This window comes from Haliotis rubra, unplaced genomic scaffold (genome assembly GCF_003918875.1).
Source record: "Haliotis rubra isolate DU_JTF1 unplaced genomic scaffold, ASM391887v1 Scf163, whole genome shotgun sequence".
NCBI lineage: Eukaryota > Metazoa > Mollusca > Gastropoda > Lepetellida > Haliotidae > Haliotis > Haliotis rubra.
In genome coordinates, this window is record NW_025765592.1 from 887,835 (window position 1) to 908,870 (window position 21,036).

General features: G+C 43.7%; 1 protein-coding gene and 2 long non-coding RNA genes across 4 annotated transcripts; all 3 read left to right on the forward strand.

Moving 5' to 3' along the window:
• Nucleotides 1-1,151: 1,151 nt before the first annotated feature.
• Nucleotides 1,152-1,795, forward strand: LOC124271748. Its single transcript, XR_006897120.1, has 3 exons — nucleotides 1,152-1,171; nucleotides 1,362-1,622; nucleotides 1,766-1,795. It is a non-coding gene; the product is annotated as an uncharacterized LOC124271748 (long non-coding RNA).
• Nucleotides 1,796-4,734: 2,939 nt separating this feature from the next.
• On the forward strand, nucleotides 4,735-6,634 carry LOC124271747. The gene is made up of 6 exons (XR_006897119.1): nucleotides 4,735-4,754; nucleotides 4,946-5,112; nucleotides 5,184-5,278; nucleotides 5,942-6,152; nucleotides 6,253-6,276; nucleotides 6,467-6,634. It is a non-coding gene; the product is annotated as an uncharacterized LOC124271747 (long non-coding RNA).
• Nucleotides 6,635-12,500: 5,866 nt separating this feature from the next.
• Nucleotides 12,501-20,537, forward strand: LOC124271749. Of its 2 annotated transcripts, none has more exons than XM_046706915.1 (4): nucleotides 12,501-12,595; nucleotides 19,655-19,771; nucleotides 20,113-20,172; nucleotides 20,324-20,537. In XM_046706915.1, exons 1-4 carry the CDS (start codon nucleotides 12,508-12,510, stop codon nucleotides 20,494-20,496), a joined length of 438 nt encoding a protein of 145 aa, XP_046562871.1. In that variant the 5' UTR covers nucleotides 12,501-12,507; the 3' UTR covers nucleotides 20,497-20,537. The 2 variants fall into 2 exon arrangements, with proteins under 2 accessions (XP_046562871.1, XP_046562869.1); XM_046706913.1 differs by lacking the exon at nucleotides 12,501-12,595 and adding an exon at nucleotides 19,080-19,392.
• The last annotated feature ends 499 nt before the right edge of the window (nucleotides 20,538-21,036 follow it).

Sequence of the window (21,036 nt, forward strand, 5' to 3'; positions counted from 1 at the left end):
TGCTAAATTATTGTAGTGCCTTGCATTTTGAATCACAAATCATCCTTAACTGTATTTACCTTTTTTTTGTAACAAAGCTAGCTTTTGTGAATCTTAAGATGTGTCCAGTGACCAAGTACATGGGAGGTCCAGTGACCTAGTACATGGGAGGTCCAGTGTCCTAGTACATGGGAGGTCCAGTGTCCTAGTACATGGGAGATCCAGTGTCCTAGTCCATGGGAGGTCCAGTGTCCTAATACATGGGAGGTCCAGTGACCAAGTACATGGAACGTCCAGTGACATAGTACATGGGAGGTCCAGTGTCCTAGTACATGGGAGGTCCAGTGTCCAAGTACATGGGAGGTCCAGTGACAAATACATGGGAGGTCTAGTGACCAGTAAATGGGAGGTCCAGTGACCAGTAAATTGGAGGTGCAGTGACCAAGTACATGGGATGTCCAGTGTCCTAGTACATGTGAGGTCGAGTGTCCTAGTACATTGGAGGTCCAGTGTCCTAGTACATTGGAGGTCCAGTGTCCTAGTACATGGGAGGTCCAGTGTCCTAGTACATGGGAGGTCCAGTGACCAGTAAATGGGAGGTCCAGTGACCAAATACATGGGGGGTCCAGTGACCAAGTACATGGGGGGTCCAGTGTCCTAGTACATGGGCGGTCCAGTGTCCTAGCACATGGGAGGCCCAGTGTCCTAGTACATGGGAGGTCTAGTGACAATGTACATGGGAGGTCGAGTGACAATGTCCATGGGAGGTCCAGTGACCAGTAAATGGGAGGTCCAGTGACCTAGTACATGGGAGGTCCAGTGACCTTGTACATGGGAGGTCCAGTGACCAGTAAATGGGAGGTCCAGTGTCCTAGTACATGAGAGGTCCAGTGTCCTAGTCATGGGAGGTCCAGTGTCCTAGTACATGGGAGGTCCAGTGTCCTAGTACATGGAAGTCCAGTGACAATGTACATGTAAGGTCCAGTGTCCTAGTACATGTGAGGTCCAGTGTCCTAGTACATGGGAGGTCCAGTGTCCTAGTACATGGGAGGTCCAGTGACCTAGTACATGGAAGTCCAGTGTCTTAGTACATGGGAGGTCCAGTGTCCTAGTACATGGGATGTCCAGTGTCCTAGTACATGGAAGTCCAGTGTCTTCGTACATGGGAGGTCCAGTGGCCAGTAAATGGGAGGTCCAGTGACCAAGTACATGGGAGGTCCAGTGACCTAGTACATGGGAGGTCCAGTGTCCTAGTACATGGGAGGTCCAGTGACCTAGTACATGGAAGTCCAGTGTCTTAGTACATGGGAGGTCCAGTGTCCTAGTACATGGGAGGTCCAGTGTCCTAGTACATGGAAGTCCAGTGTCTTAGTACATGGGAGGTCCAGTGACCAGTAAATGGGAGGTCCAGTGACCAAGTACATGGGAGGTCCAGTGTCCTAATACATGGGAGGTCCAGGGACCAAGTACATGGGACGTCCAGTGACATAGTACATGGGAGGTCCAGTGTCCTAGTACATGGGAGGTCCAGTGACAATGTACATGGGAGGTCCAGTGACCAGTAAAAAGGAGGTCCAGTGACCTAGTACATGGGAGGTCCAGTGTCCTTGTACATAGGAGGTCCAGTGACCAGTAAATGGGAGGTCCAGTGTCCTAGTACACGGCAGGTCCAGTGTCCTAGTACATGGGAGGTCCAGTGTCCTAGTACATGGGAGGTCCAGTGTCCTAGTACATGGGAGGTCCAGTGTCCTAGTACATTGAAGTCCAGTGTCCTAGTACATGTTAGGTCCAGTGTCCTAGTACATGTGAGGTCCAGTGATCAGTAAATGGGAGGTCCAGTGACCAAGAACATGGGAGGTCCAGTGTCCTAGTACATGGGAGGTCCAGTGACAATGTACATGGGGGGTCCAGTGAGTTGAGTTGAGTTGGGCTTTACGTCACATCAGCATTATTCCAGCCATATAGTGACAAGAACAAGGTCCAGTGTCCTAGTACATGGAAGTCTAGTGACAATGTACAAAGGGGGTCCAGTGTCCTAGTACATGGAAGTCTAGTGACAATGTACATAGGGGGTCCAGTGTCCCAGTACATGGAAGTCTAGTGACAATGTACATAGGGGTCCAGTGTCCTAGTACATGGAAGTCTAGTGACAATGTACATAGGGGGTCCAGTGTCCTAGTACATGGAAGTCTAGTGACAATGTACATAGGGGGTCCAGTGTCCTAGTACATGGAAGTCTAGTGACAATGTACATAGGGGGTCCAGTGTCCTAGTACATGGAAGTCCAGTGTCTTAGTGCATGGGAGATCCAGTGTCCTAGTACATGGGATGTCCAGTGTCCTAGTACATGGAAGTCCAGTGTCTTCGTACATGGGAGGTCCAGTGGCCAGTTAATGGGAGGTCCAGTGACCAAGTACATGGGAGGTCCAGTGACCTAGTACATGGGAGGTCCAGTGTCCTAGTACATGGGAGGTCCAGTGACCTAGTACATGGAAGTCCAGTGTCTTAGTACATGGGAGGTCCAGTGTCCTAGTACATGGGAGGTCCAGTGGCCAGTAAATGGAAGTCCAGTGTCTTAGTACATGGGAGGTCCAGTGACCAGTAAATGGGAGGTCCAGTGACCAAGTACATGGGAGGTCCAGTGTCCTAATACATGGGAGGTCCAGGGACCAAGTACATGGGACGTCCAGTGACATAGTACATGGGAGGTCCAGTGTCCTAGTACATGGGAGGTCCAGTGACAATGTACATGGGAGGTCCAGTGACCAGTAAAAAGGAGGTCCAGTGACCTAGTACATGGGAGGTCCAGTGTCCTTGTACATAGGAGGTCCAGTGACCAGTAAATGGGAGGTCCAGTGTCCTAGTACACGGCAGGTCCAGTGTCCTAGTACATGGGAGGTCCAGTGTCCTAGTACATGGGAGGTCCAGTGTCCTAGTACATGGGAGGTCCAGTGTCCTAGTACATGGGAGGTCCAGTGTCCTAGTACATGTGAGGTCCAGTGTCCTAGTACATGTGAGGTCCAGTGATCAGTAAATGGGAGGTCCAGTGACCAAGAACATGGGAGGTCCAGTGTCCTAGTACATGGGAGGTCCAGTGACAATGTACATGGGGGGTCCAGTGAGTTGAGTTGAGTTGGGCTTTACGTCACATCAGCATTATTCCAGCCATATAGTGACAAGAACAAGGTCCAGTGTCCTAGTACATGGAAGTCCAGTGACAATGTACATGGGGGGTCCAGTGTCCTAGTACATGGAAGTCTAGTGACAATGTACATAGGGGGTCCAGTGTCCCAGTACATGGAAGTCTAGTGACAATGTACATAGGGGGTCCAGTGTCCTAGTACATGGAAGTCTAGTGACAATGTACATAGGGGGTCCAGTGTCCTAGTACATGGAAGTCTAGTGACAATGTACATAGGGGGTCCAGTGTCCTAGTACATGGAAGTCTAATGACAATGTACATAGGGGGTCCAGTGTCCTAGTACATGGAAGTCCAGTGTCTTAGTGCATGGGAGGTCCAGTGTCCTAGTACATGGGATGTCCAGTGTCTTAGTACATGGAAGTCCAGTGTCTTCGTACATGGGAGGTCCAGTGGCCAGTAAATGGGAGGTCCAGTGACCAAGTACATGGGAGGTCCAGTGACCTAGTACATGGGAGGTCCAGTGTCCTAGTACATGGGAGGTCCAGTGACCTAGTACATGGAAGTCCAGTGTCTTAGTACATGGGAGGTCCAGTGTCCTAGTACATGGGAGGTCCAGTGTCCTAGTACATGGAAGTCCAGTGTCTTAGTACATGGGAGGTCCAGTGACCAGTAAATGGGAGGTCCAGTGACCAAGTACATGGGAGGTCCAGTGTCCTAATACATGGGAGGTCCAGGGACCAAGTACATGGGACGTCCAGTGACAATGTACATGGGAGGTCCAGTGACCAGTAAAAAGGAGGTCCAGTGACCTAGTACATGGGAGGTCCAGTGTCCTTGTACATAGGAGTTCCAGTGACCAGTAAATGGGAGGTCCAGTGTCCTAGTACACGGCAGGTCCAGTGTCCTAGTACATGGGAGGTCCAGTGTCCTAGTACATGGGAGGTCCAGTGTCCTAGTACATGGGAGGTCCAGTGTCCTAGTACATTGAAGTCCAGTGTCCTAGTACATGTTAGGTCCAGTGTCCTAGTACATGTGAGGTCCAGTGATCAGTAAATGGGAGGTCCAGTGACCAAGAACATGGGAGGTCCAGTGTCCTAGTACATGGGAGGTCCAGTGACAATGTACATGGGGGGTCCAGTGAGTTGAGTTGAGTTGGGCTTTACGTCACATCAGCATTATTCCAGCCATATAGTGACAAGAACAAGGTCCAGTGTCCTAGTACATGGAAGTCTAGTGACAATGTACATAGGGGGTCCAGTGTCCTAGTACATGGAAGTCTAGTGACAATGTACATAGGGGGTCCAGTGTCCTAGTACATGGAAGTCTAGTGACAATGTACATAGGGGGTCCAGTGTCCTAGTACATGGAAGTCTAGTGACAATGTACATAGGGGGTCCAGTGTCCTAGTACATGGAAGTCTAGTGACAATGTACATAGGGGGTCCAGTGTCCTAGTACATGGAAGTCTAGTGACAATGTACATAGGGGGTCCAGTGTCCTAGTACATGGAAGTCCAGTGTCTTAGGAAGTCCATGGGGAGGTCCAGTGTCCTAGTACATGGGATGTCCAGTGTCCTAGTACATGGAAGTCCAGTGTCTTCGTACATGGGAGGTCCAGTGGCCAGTAAATGGGAGGTCCAGTGACCAAGTACATGGGAGGTCCAGTGACCTAGTACATGGGAGGTCCAGTGTCCTAGTACATGGGAGGTCCAGTGACCTAGTACATGGGAAGTCCAGTGTCTTAGTACATTGGAGGTCCAGTGTCCTAGTACATGGGAGGTCCAGTGTCCTAGTACATGGAAGTCCAGTGTCTTAGTACATGGGAGGTCCAGTGACCAGTAAATGGGAGGTCCAGTGACCAAGTACATGGGAGGTCCAGTGTCCTAATACATGGGAGGTCCAGGGACCAAGTACATGGGACGTCCAGTGACATAGTACATGGGAGGTCCAGTGTCCTAGTACATGGGAGGTCCAGTGACAATGTACATGGGAGGTCCAGTGACCAGTAAAAAGGAGGTCCAGTGACCTAGTACATGGGAGGTCCAGTGTCCTTGTACATAGGAGGTCCAGTGACCAGTAAATGGGAGGTCCAGTGTCCTAGTACACGGCAGGTCCAGTGTCCTAGTACATGGGAGGTCCAGTGTCCTAGTACATGGGAGGTCCAGTGTCCTAGTACATGGGAGGTCCAGTGTCCTAGTACATTGAAGTCCAGTGTCCTAGTACATGTTAGGTCCAGTGTCCTAGTACATGTGAGGTCCAGTGATCAGTAAATGGGAGGTCCAGTGACCAAGAACATGGGAGGTCCAGTGTCCTAGTACATGGGAGGTCCAGTGACAATGTACATGGGGGGTCCAGTGAGTTGAGTTGAGTTAGGCTTTACGTCACATCAGCATTATTCCAGCCATATAGTGACAAGAACAAGGTCCAGTGTCCTAGTACATGGAAGTCTAGTGACAATGTACATAGGGGGTCCAGTGTCCTAGTACATGGAAGTCTAGTGACAATGTACATAGGGGGTCCAGTGTCCTAGTACATGGGAGTCTAGTGACAATGTACATAGGGGGTCCAGTGTCCTAGTACATGGAAGTCCAGTGTCTTAGTACATGGGAAGTCCAGTGTCCTAGTACATGGAAGTCTAGTGACAATGTACATAGGGGGTCCAGTGTCCTAGTACATGGAAGTGTAGTGACAATGTACATAGGGGGTCCAGTGTCCTAGTACATGGAAGTCTAGTGACAATGTACATAGGAGGTCCAGTGTCCCAGTACATGGAAGTCTAGAGACAATGTACATAGGAGGTCCAGTGTCCCAGTACATGGAAGTCCAGTGACAATGTACATAGGAGGTCCAGTGTCCCAGTACATGGAAGTCCAGTGACAATGTACATAGGAGGTCCAGTGTCCCAGTACATGGAAGTCCAGTGACAATGTACATAGGAGGTCCAGTGTCCCAGTACATGGAAGTCTAGAGACAATGTACATAGGAGGTCCAGTGTCCCAGTACATGGAAGTCCAGTGACAATGTACATAGGAGGTCCAGTGTCCTGTGTCCAGTACATGGAAGTCCAGTGTTCTAGTACATGGGGGGTCCAGTGACCAGTAAATGGGAGGTCCAGTGACCAAGAACATGGGAGGTCCAGTGTCCTAGTACATGGGAGGTCCAGTGACCTAGTACATGGAAGTCTAGTGACAATGTACATAGGAGGTCCAGTGTCCCAGTACATGGAAGTCCAGTGACAATGTACATTGGAGGTCCAGTGACCTAGTACATGGAAGTCTAGTGACAATGTACATAGGGGGTCCAGTGTCCCAGTACATGGAAGTCTAGTGACAATGTACATATAGGAGGTTCAGTGTCCTAGTACATGGAAGTCCAGTGACAATGTACATTGGAGGTCCAGTGTCATAGTACATGTGAGGTCCAGTGTTCTAGTACATGGGGGGTCCAGTGACCAGTAAATGGGAGGTCCAGTGACCAAGAACATGGGAGGTCCAGTGTCCTAGTACATGGGAGGTCCAGTGACCTAGTACATGGGAGGTCCAGTGTCCTAGTACATGGGAGGTCCAGTGTCCTAGTACATGGGAAGTCCAGTGACAATGTACATGTAAGGTCCAGTGTCCTAGTACATGTGAGGTCCAGTGTCCTAGTACATAGGAGGTCCAGTGACCAGTAAATGGGAGGTCCAGTGACCAAGAACATGGGAGGTCCAGTGTCCTAGTACATGGGCGGTCCAGTGTGCTAGTACATGGGAGGTCCAGTGTCCTAGTACATGGGAGGTCCAGTGACAATGTACATGGGAGGTCCAGTGAGTTGAGTTGAGTTGGGCTTTACGTCACATCAGCATTATTCCAGCCATATAGTGACGAGAACAAGGTCCAGTGTCTTAGTAAATGGAAGTCTAGTGACAATGTACATAGGAGGTCCAGTGTCCTAGTACATCGAAGTCTAGTGACAATGTACATGGGAGGTCCAGTGTCCTAGTACATGGAAGTCCAGTGACAATGTACATAGGAGGTCCAGTGTCCTAGTACACAGGCTCACATTCATCTGTACTGAATAATCTCGAACCCCAATACACAACCACTTGGTAGTAAATATATTTATGTTCTAATTCGTAAACTCAACTGAACATAAAATATTTGCAAATAATCACACAATTTTATATTTGGGTACGTTTACGTCAGCCTCAAGAACTAAGAGAGCGGGCAAAGAAAAACATAATACAAATCTTGTTCATCAATCATTTATTACAGGTAACAGGAGATCACAAACATTCAAACTCTAAATTCACATTTTTTTCGACACACTGAGTCTATACACAGATGGGGTGTGGCCTCCTTTACTTGTCAAAATAAAATAGAATTTTGACTGACATGGATTTTGTAAGCCTGCTAAATTATGTGCCCAGCCTATGGCATAAATCGACTGCTGAATAGATGCAGGATTCTTACCATTCTGCTTCAGAGATAACACGTAAAATGCTATAAGAAATTCAGAAGCCGACATGACCGATACCAAATTGTTAACACCAATCCTTAAAATTCATAAATCAACTTTCATACTGTTTTACAAAAGTCTTCGCTCTAGAGTCTAACACAAATTCGAGTAACTTTTCAGCTAAACTAATCAATGTTGGATCTTTAAGCCCCTGCTTCTCCTTCCAAACAACGAGTGAAAACTCATCTGAAGGAGATTACAAAAAACAAATCATCTGACAGTCCAACTTGATTTTTGTAGACTCAGTCCAAATCGTTTCCGTGGAAATCATCAAAAACTAAATGCCAAAAATCTGCAAATAGCAAAAGGCACCACTTAAGGCTCTGTTTCATATATCTGCCATGTCTTGTTGAAAGATATTTAACGGTCGAGTTGTGCTCCAGAAACAAAATCATTACAGACGGACGGACAGACGGAAGGACAAACAAGGCGTCGACTATATCCCCCACATTACATCCCGGGGGGATAATAAACGTTGACAATTGTTTACCTTCCTGAAATGAAAATGAGCACAGATATTGTTTACAGGATGTACACTTTACTAAAGATATGGAACAATGTATTTGAGAAGAATGGGACGGTCTGACCATGTGCTGTAGGATAAGTTGAATACAAAATTCCTGGCCCCTGACCACCTGACCTCTGCCCCCACTCCGATAGCAGTACCTGTCAATCATCTCAATAAGGGTGCAAATCGCTCAGATGATCACGTGACGCTCTGTGCCTGTCATTCTCGTCTTGGAGCGTCCAGTAATCTGTGATGTGGGGCAGGTCGGGTGGGTATCCATCGCGTATATAGGATAAGTATATCAATATACAATTTATAGTAAAATTTCCAAATTTTTAAACATATAAAAATAATTGCTCAGAGAGTAGAGGTCAGTAAGCAGAGTGTCGACCACCTCTTCATGTAGCACAAGACTGGCCTCTCAGTCTATCGAGTCATATCTATGACAGTGCAAACACGCCCTAGTCCCCTAGGTAAAGTGGTCTATGCCCAAATATAATCCATACCAATAAGAAAGATAGGACCGATATCTTTCATGATATAGAGAATGCAAAACCTACACGAAGGTAGGAACTGCATCTTAACTGTGTTTGCAAGCCGACAACAACTGCTGCGCCAGAACAAATGGACCCAGTTGGTGAAGACCTTCCACGTCAGTGTCAGACAGATCCCAGAGGTAGAGTAAGACGAAGACCATGTCCAATCTCCAAAAACAACCCTCCTTGATGCCTTGAAGGGAACAGTTCTATGTAGCGCCATTGTAGAGGTCAAGGCTCTTGACTCATGAGGGTTGGCCGTAGTCTCTTGCGTAACCTACGATTGTCCTTGGAAGCAGCTAAAAACCCGTAAAGTCCGGACAGGACATAGGGAGAGATCCTCAGTGTCGTCAGGGCCCGGAATGTTAGACAGTGGCGGGAAGGCGAATAGTCTGGCTGGCTGTCCAGGCAGCTGGTTTCAGCGACGATATCCCACCTCAAACCAGGGAAGGCTTTGGCATGTCTGGTCCTCTCGAAGCGCAACCAGGTGACATCCAGTGTGGGAAGCTCGGAGATGCAGGCAACAGTTGCAAGAGCCAGGAGGAAGAAAGTCTTAAACGTGACATGCTTGAAAATCCTTCATACTCCTCTGACGTGAGATAATTAGAAACCACGGAAAGGTCCCAGGCTGGTGGCCGGAACTTCCGGGATTGATCAGCAACTTTGTAAGATCTGAGGAGAGACTGGAGATCAGGGACAGTTGACACCTTCGCACCCGTAGCCGGTGCAATAACTGTGTTATGCATGGCCAGGTATGTAGACAAGGAAGAACCCTTCAATTCCTTGGAAGTTCTAGGATGCTGGATGTACTCCGCGACCATCTGAGGCGATGCTGTAGTGGGAGATATGATACCAATCGTCTTGCAGTACGCTTCAAAACTCTTCCATAGTCATCACAGAGTGGCCTGGTAGAAGTTCGGCGACTCGCTTGGAATATCCCTTTGCAGTTAGCGATTCATGTAAATGCACCAGGCATGAAGATTAAGTGTGAGCGGAGACCAATGCAGCTGATCGGAGTGAAGATAAACCAGAAGATCGGCGTGATCGGGAAGTGGTACTGGAATAGGTCAGCGAAGTCTTGCAGGTCTAAGAACAATCTTCTGACAGCCCAAAAAGGTGCAACCCAAACAGTGTCATCCGCTGCGTCGTGCATAACTTGAGCAGTATGCGTGGAAGGAGCGCCACTGGTGAAAACTCATACACGTTCAAGTCATCGCTAGAGCGGGCTGTTCCCAGGCCAAAGGATCCGGGATCGGGGACACAAATATTGGAAGCTGGTGATGGAAGATGGTAGCAAACAGATCCACTGTCAGATTAAACATCGGAAGGCACAAAGTCTGGAACATGCGGATGCAGTTTCCACTCCATCAGATATGGTCGAACCGGACGGGACAAAGAATCTGCAATGACGTACTTCACCCTTGGGATGTGATAGGCCTCGACCGTGATGTTGAGAGAGTCCACTAAGTGGAAAAACTGTTGTGTCCACTGAAGACGCTGAGGAGACCCCGTGGATCCCATTTGATTAATGTGCCACACGACTGCTGCATAGTCCGATCGAATCAAAAGCAAGGTTGATTGTAACAGGTGTTGCCAGTGAGTGATCACAAGAATCACTGCCCTGAGCTCCAAAACATTGATGTGACATGCACAGTCTGCGGAAAACCGCAGCCCTGCCACCTGCTGATCGAGAAATTGAGCTCCCTACCCGTGTAGAAAGGCGTCTACGTACAGGTGATGTACTGGAGCAAACGGCTATAAAGAGACTTTGCCGCAAACATTCAACACGTCCAACCACCACTTGAGATGGGGATGGAACACTGGAGAAAGAAAGATCAATGCGCGAGGGTCGCCGATCCTGATGTGCGGACACAGAAAATATTGGAGAGACCCTAGTTGAAGCTATCCCCTCAGAGTCACAACTTGAGCTGATGTCAACAGAAAGAGGTCTTGTACCTGACGAAGAATCTTGGGTTGCGAAAAAGCGCTAGGGGTACAATAGAAACTCCAGCGCAGACATTCAGTTCGTCGAGCCACCACTGAAGGACTGGACGAAGCAGTTCTGGAAGGCGACTCAATTCCTTCCGGTTCAGTTGACGGCCTCGAGATATGGGTGTAGAAATCGCTGTATCGGCCGAAGTAGGAGATGGCTTCTGTACATTGGGGCTTGAGCTGATATCAGAAGGCCTAGCAACTACTGCCACTGAAGAAGGAATCTCTCCTGAGATAGGATACATTCGATTAGTCAAGTCAGCATGATAGTACTTAAGAAGTGCTGAATGTAGTAGGTTCGTGGCATGGAGATTGTCAGTCAATCTACAGGAACGTTCACATTGAACACATTGTGATGTATATAATCAGTGATCACAGGAACGTATGGTTTGCCAAATGAAGTGTTGGTTCACCAGATGGAGTGAAAAGCTAGTAGATGCGAGGCATGGGATCGTCAGTCTACCGGAACATTCGTAAGGTTGATGGAATGGCGGAGGTAAGAAGACCAGTGACCCCAGGAACGTCCGTAAGGGAAACGAAGGTAGTAAAATCGATGCTTGCAGACAGTCCGGACATAGCTGCAGTGACCTCTGAACTGAGGGCTTAAGCTAAAAACCGAGTAACCCTAGCCAAGTGAAAGCGTTCTCGGGCGATTCTGTCTGACACCCTCGGTAAACTGTTTCTCTCGGATGACTGACGAAACTTGACATAATCACTCCTACCGGGAATGTCACCTTTCATCATTACTGGCAATAAAAGGCTGGGATAGGTATCCGCTTCGTGGGACCAAGACTAGTCTGACAGGGCTCTTCATAGTCACTGTATCATCAAAAGTCTCCGGTAAACAAAAACAGTAGTCTGTCATTGCAAAGGCTACCCACAATGCAATAGTGACAAAAAAACGGACAACACGGACGTCAATTAACCAGGCGAGTCCCAACCCATAGAATCTGGGTAAAGTGATGCTAGCTACTTGACGAAACATCCCTGCTGGTACCACACGCAGAAACTGTGCATAAATAGACCAGGGGCCCGATCCACAAAGCGTTCGTAGCCTACATTATTCGTAAGAGTTTACGATCGAAAATAAGAAAGTTTTACTAATTTTTACGACCGATCCACAAAGCGTTCTTAATCCATTCGTAAATTCATTATCTTACGAGCATTGTCATAAATAAAGATCGTCACTCTCCTGCTGAGGAGGCGACGAATATAGGGGGGGTTCCCAATGACATCATTACTTCAAGGGAATCCCTGCACTTGGTCACCAACACACCGACATGAATTCCAGTCAATCGTCAGCCACCATCAAGCGCCAGAGAAACAAAAACTGGACCCACACAGGGGTGAGTCTTCTCGTGGAATTTGTCGAGGCAAAAAAAAACTTACTATTTTCGGCATTCACGAACAATGTAACAAACATCATGAAGAAAAAGGCATGGGATGACATTTCACAGAGATGAGTGAATCTATGAATTTGCGTGAGTCATATCTGGTGTATCAACTTGAGTTGAAGTATGTAAATACTGATCACGTAAAACATCGATGTTTAGCTTTGAGTACCGAACTAGGCTGAAAGCATTAGAGGCGGTGACTATAAGTATGTATCTATGGCCTGTCTCACCAACCTGTCTTACCCACGGTCGTAATTCAGAAACTAGTCTGTAGGAATTAGGTCCATGGAAAAGATATTATAGTCAGGAGCTAACGCTGCAGTCACACTGGAAGCCATTTTTGACTCGCAGAAAGGGACAGCATTCTATCCGTCTTTTAGACGATGTAATTCCTCGATGTATTATTTCTGATTCGGAGTTAAACACCAAGATTAACGCTTGTCGTTCTGACTTTTTAATAAATGTTCATTGACATTTGTTACAGAATTAGTGCAAACAGTGGGGTCAAGAGACTTACCAAAGATGTCAAAAGAAGTGGATGGACTACAAGTAAGTGCTGAAATACATCAATATTTTGAACATAATATTTTGTATTAAATAAATTCTACATGCATGGGATATATCATGTTTGTCCTGACAGTATATATACATTTATACTTTTTTGTTTCATTAGGAGTCAAACAAGGCAAAAGGAGGCAGAAAGGAGGACTGACTGAATCTTTATTTTTTTTTCTTTGTAGTGGAGGACATAGGCCCAGGCTACACTTCAGGATTTCAGAGCGGTACATATGTGCATATATAGTTTAGAAGACAATAAGTTAATTAACAAAGTATACAAAAGGAAGTATGATATTATTGACAAAGAAGTGAATCTCTAAGTTTCATTGCATTGTGTATATAAATAGCTAGGTTTCTTACAGTATATGGATTGCCAGTTGACATGAGCATATTGAACTTATGAATAGTGGGATTCGAATAAAAGTTATGTGGTAAATACAAACATCTCAGATTTTGATAACATTTACATACCAAAATAAAATGGAATTCATTTTCAATAAAGTTATCTTTACATACAAAACATAATCTATTTGATCTGGGTTGATTCATATAGCGACCGGTTTCAATTTGGAGGCGGTGTGAAGAACATCTGAATTTAGCAAGGGCCGATCGGAATTTTGAAATTGATAAGTCTTTTATGTAAAATTCAACATCAAATGAGATTTTAAAACAAGAATAAAGTGAAAATTTAGGACTAAAAGCGATGTGTGCCATTCTTGTTCATAACTTGCTCTTAATCTAAAAACAAATTCTGATATGAATTTATCGATATTACATAAATTTTGCTGCTGTTCCCACATAAAGCCAAATCCAAAAGAGTAAAGAATATTCTTAATTTTTGATGCCCAGTTTGTTTTACCATTTACAGAGTCTAAAACTAACATGTTATAACATTTCTTTACAAATCTGGAATCGGGCATTTTGCATATTTTACACCAATATTTAACAAAAAATTTATATAAACATACATACATTGGATAACGGCCACATTCTCCCCTAACTACATGGTTCGAAGTCGACCGTTTGACATTTAAAAAACGTTTACAACAAAACATATGTACAACTTCGACTTCTTTAAAGTTATCAACTCCCCATATTTCAGCTCCATATAAAAGAATTGGATTAATTTTTGTATCAAATATCTAAAAAAATAAATCATAAGGAAGTGGATTAAACGTATAAAGAGATTTTAGAATTCCGTATGCCATTGTCTTAGCTTGCAAAGCAGCGTTATTCACATGGGGAGACCAAGATAGAGAACGTGCAAATAGAATACCCAAATATTTGTAAGATGGAACAGTTTCCAAAAGAATTCCATTGAAATGCCATTTTTCATATTTTGATAATTTACAACCATTTTTAAATACAACAATCTTGTTTTTTTCCAAGTTAACAGTTAATTGATGACTTTTACAGAAACTTTCTAAAATATTTATACGTTTTTGTAAACCAAATACAGAGTCTGCAAAAAGTACAATATCATCGGCAAAAAGTAGTAGGAACATTTGTACAACATCAGGGTGAAGCTGTACACCTGGGTAACATGTGGATTCAATTTCTAGAGCTAATTCATTGATAAAGAATAAGAACAATAGCGGGCTTAAAACACACCCTTGTCGCAAACCCTGTGGGCAATTAAACAACTGAGAGAGAGAAATATCACGCACCTGTCCCTTAACACACTTATAGATAGAAGTTAAGGCTTTAAGCATCTTAGGTGAAACGCCTCTATATTTGAGAATGGCCCATAGTTTATCCCTGTTAACAAAATCAAAAGCCTTTTTGAAATCGACAAATATAGCATAGAACTTCCCCTTTTTCTTACATAGATAACGTTGGATAACAGATTGTAGAATAAAAATATTATCAATTGTACTATAACCTTCCCGAAACCTTGCTTGTGATTCCATAACCTTTTCGTATGTATTTGCCCAAAATGTTATTCTATTGTTAAGTACAGATGTATATATTTTACTGAAAGTACTAAGAAGGGATATTCCCCTGTAATTATTTGGATCATTACGATCACCCTTCTTAAATAAAGGAACAATAATTGCTGTACTCCAGCTGTCTGGAAAAGTGGAGGACTCGAACATTATATTGAACAATAGCTACATATACGGTAATAAAATATCCATTGAATGCTTAAAATGGATGGCAGTAAATTATCTTCACCAGGCTACTTTGAAGATTTAAGCTTAAGAATAGCCTCAGATATTTCGTCCCTAGTAATGGGTGAATCTAATATAGTACATGTTATGTCATCAACGTCATAATCAAAATCACATTCACTAATATGGGGCTCGGCATGATCAGACACAGTGCTTTTGTCTTGATACAAGTTCTTAAAATAGGAAAACCATACATGAATATCAACATTGCTCATTTTCGCTCTGGGGGCTGTATATGTTTTAAGCGTATTCCAGAATATTTTTGCATTATAGATATTCTGTAGTAATTTGTCCTTTATTGACATATTGTAGAGTCTTTTCTTGTTTCGTAAAGTAGCATTGTACTTGTTTCTGCAATCAACATACGACTGTCGGGATATGTCAGATTTAACCCTTCTGAATATTTTTAACAATCTTTGGGTTTCTAATCTAAGGAAATTACATTCGTAATCAAACCATGGCTGGTTAGATTTAGTATAGTTGTTGCAGCGTTTCTTTGTAAAGTCAGCAGCCTTGAGTAAGGCATTAGTAAACGATTCAACTGATTGATTTACATCATAGATAGCTTGGCAAGCACAATCGTCTAGAGTCTTTGTTACATCAGGTGAAAGCAGATTAGCACAGAATTCGTTTACACAGTCATCAGTCCACTTGTACCTGAAGTTCTGTCCAGAGTGTGAATCGAGTGCACGTGCTTCCTTGTGGTTGTCAATGTCACCACGTGACTGAAATGCACAAGTGATTGGCAGATGTGGAGACTCTGGTCTACATCCGATATCGAATCCGCTGCAAAAACAAGTCACTCGTTCCGATAACATAGTCTATCACACTTGTTCCGTTTGATGAGATATACGTGGAATCGCCAATTAATTTATCATTTCCAGTTCTGCCGTTAAAAATTGAGATATTCAAACTTGCGCATAATTCTAATAATTTTTTACCATAGTTTGAAACAAAATTGTCACATGAGTACCGTCTATGTTGAATATTATCGTGTAAGAATTCGCAATAGTCCATCTTTAGAGTAGATATTATATCGTCCTCTACATAGTCCGGGTTAGTGCCCGTTCTTGCATTGAAGTCACCACCAATCAGAAGTGAGATGTTACCCAGCTCTTGTAGAAGATCAGTTAGTGAGTCTTGTAGCAAGGATATACCACAATGTACGTTATTATGAGCGTACCATGGCGATGTCTCAGGGTGAATATATACAGAACAAAAAAACCCCATCTTTTTCTGAATTAAAAAACACTTTGTCGAACAGCAGGAATACACAATTTGGAGTAATCTTAGACATTTTAACGTACTGTACTAATGGCTTCTTTACAAGCATTAATATTCCCCCTGATGATCTGCCATGAGCAGAGATTCGAACTGCATCTAGACTGTAGCACATGAACTCATCCGAGAACATATCATGGTCTTCTTTGGTATTCCACGTCTCACACATGCCAATTACATCGAATGTTTCAGCATAGCTCACAAAGTCAGCATCCGATGATTTAGAAGTGAGTCCATTGACATAACAAAAATGAGTGATTATTGATGGTATGGACACTAACATCTGGGCCCTGGCCACACCCCTATCTCCTCCTCTCTCGCTTGTCTCTAGAGCGTAGATTGGGTCCAGGCTTCTTGTTGCTTGATGTAGGGGGCTCGGGGTCGGGCATGGTAGCAGACGACGCATCTGGCTGAGTGGGGGTGGTATCTGTATTCTGCCTCTCGGTCACAAACAGTTTACCATTTTTGAAATAGCCAAGTTTGTTCTCAGCTTTCAAATCGTTGAGCTTCCGTCGTTGGTTTTTCGTGATGACTGAGGAAATCCCGTATCTGTCATCTTTAAGTCTGTCTCTCAGTTTTAAGGCCCACACTTTATCCTCTGGGTAGAGAAATTTGACTATCATGGGTCTTGGCTGGCCTGGCTTCCCCTTTAACCTGTGTGCGGCAACGATACAGTCGCTAGTGATATCATTATCACCGTCTGTGTTATGTCCATTCAAAGTGTCACATACATATTTCTTACACACAGAGACTGTCTCTCGTGCTTTTTCAGGTAGACAATACAGAATGACGTTGCAGCGTCTACTGTATTGTTCTTGTTTCTCCAGCATATCCTCTATACAGTCTATTTTGTCAGTAACCATGGTTATATTGTCGTTGCTTGGAGACATCTCTAGGCGATCTAACCTATCTGCAACTTCGTCAACATCAGCACGTAGAATTTCCTGTCTGCATCTTAGATCTGCCAGCTCAGAGCTTATGTTATCTAGCGTGTTACTCATCTTCCCCATATCTACCTTCAGGTCTCTGATTTCCGAGGTGATATCCTGTTTCATCGTTTTAAATGCTGATAGTATTTCTTCACGAAATGAAACAACATTATCAACAGGTCCTGGGTTAAGTTCGATGTCACCAGATAGTATGAGAAGAGCACTTCGGTATATCAGAGTAAGAGTAGTGTTTACCTTTTCGTCGTTAGATGCGAGATGTGAAATCCTCCATGAACATCCATTGTGAAAGTTAATCTCAATATCCCGATAGAGCTGTGTGAGTGTACAGCCTACCATGACAATACAGAAGATCACAAACGTCACACTAACAATCCGGTAGCTTGTGTCCATCCCGGGTGACCATCGGCTGGTCGGTGTGTAGTGGTCACTGTCATGGCTGTCACTTCGGCGGGAACTGAGCTTGGGTCGGTGATAAAAAGTCCCAATTCTAGATCTCCAGAGTTCGATCGAGATACCCATATTCTCAGATTCAGTGGTTTATTAAATTTCGTTGCAGAAAGAGATATATATTCCGGGTCGAACGTACTAATCATAAGCCATGACATCCAATCAATACACTGGTTTGGCCTGGCGGTTTAAGGGGGACACAGAACTTACTTATTTCTATGATGCAAAACGTACTAATCATAAGCAATGACATCCAATCAATACACTGGTTTGGCCTGGCGGTTTAAGGGGGACACAGAACTTACTTATTTCTATGATGCGCAAGACCGCTGGTAACCGGATGCAAGACGTGATGGAAGCTTTGAAAAGTCCAGTATCGAAGAAACAAGGAAGATCAAGCCTTACACGAGTGTCCCCTGTGTCCTTGTCGACAGACGCCATGACAGCTCCGGCTGGCGTGGAGAAAAATGACTTTGATTCTGAATATAGACGATTAAGTGAAGAGTTACATCAACTGAGGTTAGAAGACAAGAAAGCCGAACTCAGAAGAGAAATTGACACATTAAAGGTGAAACTGACTCGTGAACAGGACGATCACGTGAACAGAGAGGTCAACCAAAGTTGCAGATAGGTTAGTAAAGCCTACAGTCCTTGTCATTGTCGAATGCACCTTTCTGGACCTGGTCACGCAATAATCCTAAATTTGCATACATCCACATGTCCAATGATATCTTAGATAGGTTTGTAGATTTTTTCCCTACATCGATGCTAACAGCTCCCCCTAGATCGACTGTTTGTCTTGCCGTATCCAGTGAATTTACCCATAGAAAATTTGTGTAGTCTAAATGTTTATTACCATTGGCGCCGCCATCTTGACGTCTTTGACCTTCACTTTGGTTGACCTCTCTGTTCACGTGATCGTCCTGTTCACGAGTCAGTTTCACCTTTAATGTGTCAATTTCTCTTCTGAGTTCGGCTTTCTTGTCTTCTAACCTCAGTTGATGTAACTCTTCACTTAATCGTCTATATTCAGAATCAAAGTCATTTTTCTCCACGCCAGCCGGAGCTGTCATGGCGTCTGTCGACAAGGACACAGGGGACACTCGTGTAAGGCTTGATCTTCCTTGTTTCTTCGATACTGGACTTTTCAAAGCTTCCATCACGTCTTGCATCCGGTTACCAGCGGTCTTGCGCTTGGGTTTTACCTCCTGTATACTTTCTGCCATTATGTTTTTTCCTTACCAATTGACTGATTTTTCGTCACGATAGATCAAGCATGCCGCCATTTCAACCGCTAGGACGACAAGAATTAGGTCAAGGGAGATAACTCTAATTAACATGAAGAGCGGTAACTTAAGGCCGTTGGCTTGCCGCTAAAATAAGGAACTAACATCATTAAAAACTATTTTAATAATAAAATATTACTTATAAACATGGAATGCTCGAACCGATGTTTCGCACGACCGTTCTCTCAGGGGACATAACTCACTGACTGACTGACTGACTGAGTTTGGTTTTACGCCGCTTTTAGCAATATTCCAGCAACATCATGGCAGGGGACACCAGAAATGGGCTTCACACATTGTACCCATGTGGGGATTCGAACCCGGGTCTTCGGCGTGACGAGCCAACGCTTTTAACCAGTAGGCTACCCCACCGCCGCCAGAAAGGAGGAAGGAGGCAACCAAAACTGGTGGGGGGGCCTCCACCATCAAGCCTGACAGAAATGGAACAGCTGGTGAGCCTACAGTCCTTTCTGAATCATGAATTTCACGAGTGTCTTTATCAAGATATATGAAATACATCTGGGCATATTGTTTACAGTGTATGCAGTTGCTGTTGAATTGTAATTTAACAATTTATTTTCAGGTTGTATCATTCCTGCCTTCATGCACTATTCAAGGTTGTGATGGTGGCCTTGAAAGTGAGGAATTTGAATGTAAGTTCATGAAATGTTATATGTGGAATTGTTTACAGCTGAAACAATCTCAAATGAAATGTTAATTAATATATTTGACACATAGTGCAGATTGTCTCACAAATAAAGGTGAATTTGAAAATGTAAAGAAACCGATGTAAATAAAATTGATTTAAAAATTTGAATAATAATGCAGTTGAGTTACCATACTTTTGGTAGATTGTTCCTTTTTGATTGTATGAACATTTCTCAATTGTAATTACAATTCATGTTTTACTTACAGACACTACTCCAGCTACCCCTGAGACTCTGCATGTACTGCCTGGTTTGCCACGTGATGGGGCCTACAGTCTGCCTTCCTACTCAGAGAGTTTGTTGTCAGCAGATGATGTTCCCCAAGGTTATTAACATGTACATCATGGATATAAGGCTCATTAAGTTTAGGACAAGACATTTATAGGGTTCTGTGTGGAGAGAGAATTATGACAGTTTATAGCAAGTAATCTATCACAACATAATATGACATCATATCTACAATATCATAGTATCACAGGTTTTACTGGAATGGCTCAATGACTTGATAGTCCACTCTCTCTATGTGTTCATGTTTCACATTGAGAGAAGATGGTTGGTATACATTTAATAGTAAAATGTCTTTACTCAGAATTTCTGATTCATGTGATTATGTTTTCATGTCTACGTCCACATTTCAAAATCAAATGATGTGTATCTTTATTGCAGTTGAAGCAGTTGATACAGTTGATGCAGTTGCACACTTGATGGCTTCAAAGACTCTAAGTGGTATGTACTGTTATTCATGAAGTTTCAAAACATACATAGATGGAAATTGTATTTTGCTAAAGAACTTGTTTGTGTGTATTTGCTATACTGATGGATGGGAAATATCTCCTGGTGTCAAACTTGTGCTATATAATATGAAACTATATTTCAGATAAGGATAATATTGTTATGAGAGAGAGGGAGAAACTGAACGTCCTTAAGGACCTGCTTGAAGTTCAAAAGAAGAGACTACAAATTGAGGAGCAGAAGTTTGCCTATATCACCTCTCTGCACCAGACTGGCCAATCTGAACTCAATGTGTCCCCAATCATTCAGTTTCTTTGACAGAATATGCATTTGCACAACTATTAAAAAATCAGCCTGTTCTTGTACCTATTCTTATTATTTATCATAATTCTGCCAAATGACACCATGATTAAGAAAGGCAGTTTTTTATGACAGCTTGTCGAACTTTGAGACCATCATTTAGAGGTCCCTGGTAAGATATCCCATCTTCGTGGGTAAGGTCTTCCAGTGTTGGAGGAGCTGGCAATCTGAGGTTGATGCAGAAATTGTGTAACTGACAGGTTGCATACACAACTTGATGGCATTTCTTTGGGTTGAATGGGAGGCAGCCACCCGATTTATGTAGGCACCTATAAACAAAACATTGTTATTTGTTCAGCATAAAGACCAATTTTACTAGTCAAATTATTCTTATAAATTGAAGTATTCTTGACGGATCATGTCTTTCATTTACTAAGAAGTTTGAGTATCAATAATATCACATTATGCTTGTATTATATTATTACATCTCAAACTGTCACTAGCCAAAAAGTAAGCTTTCCAATATATGAGCATCTCAAATAGTGTTATAATAGTTTT

What these genes read in the sequence shown, in the direction of transcription:
- LOC124271749 (XM_046706913.1), top strand. Translation starts at nt 19,248, where the DNA reads ATGAAATACATCTGGGCATATTGTTTACAGTGTATGCAGTTGCTGTTG. An exon ending in AGCAGATGATGTTCCCCAAG is followed by an intron (nt 19,772 to 20,112) that starts GTTATTAACATG and finishes TCTTTATTGCAG; the next exon opens with TTGAAGCAGTTGATACAGTT. An exon ending in GGCTTCAAAGACTCTAAGTG is followed by an intron (nt 20,173 to 20,323) that starts GTATGTACTGTT and finishes ACTATATTTCAG; the next exon opens with ATAAGGATAATATTGTTATG.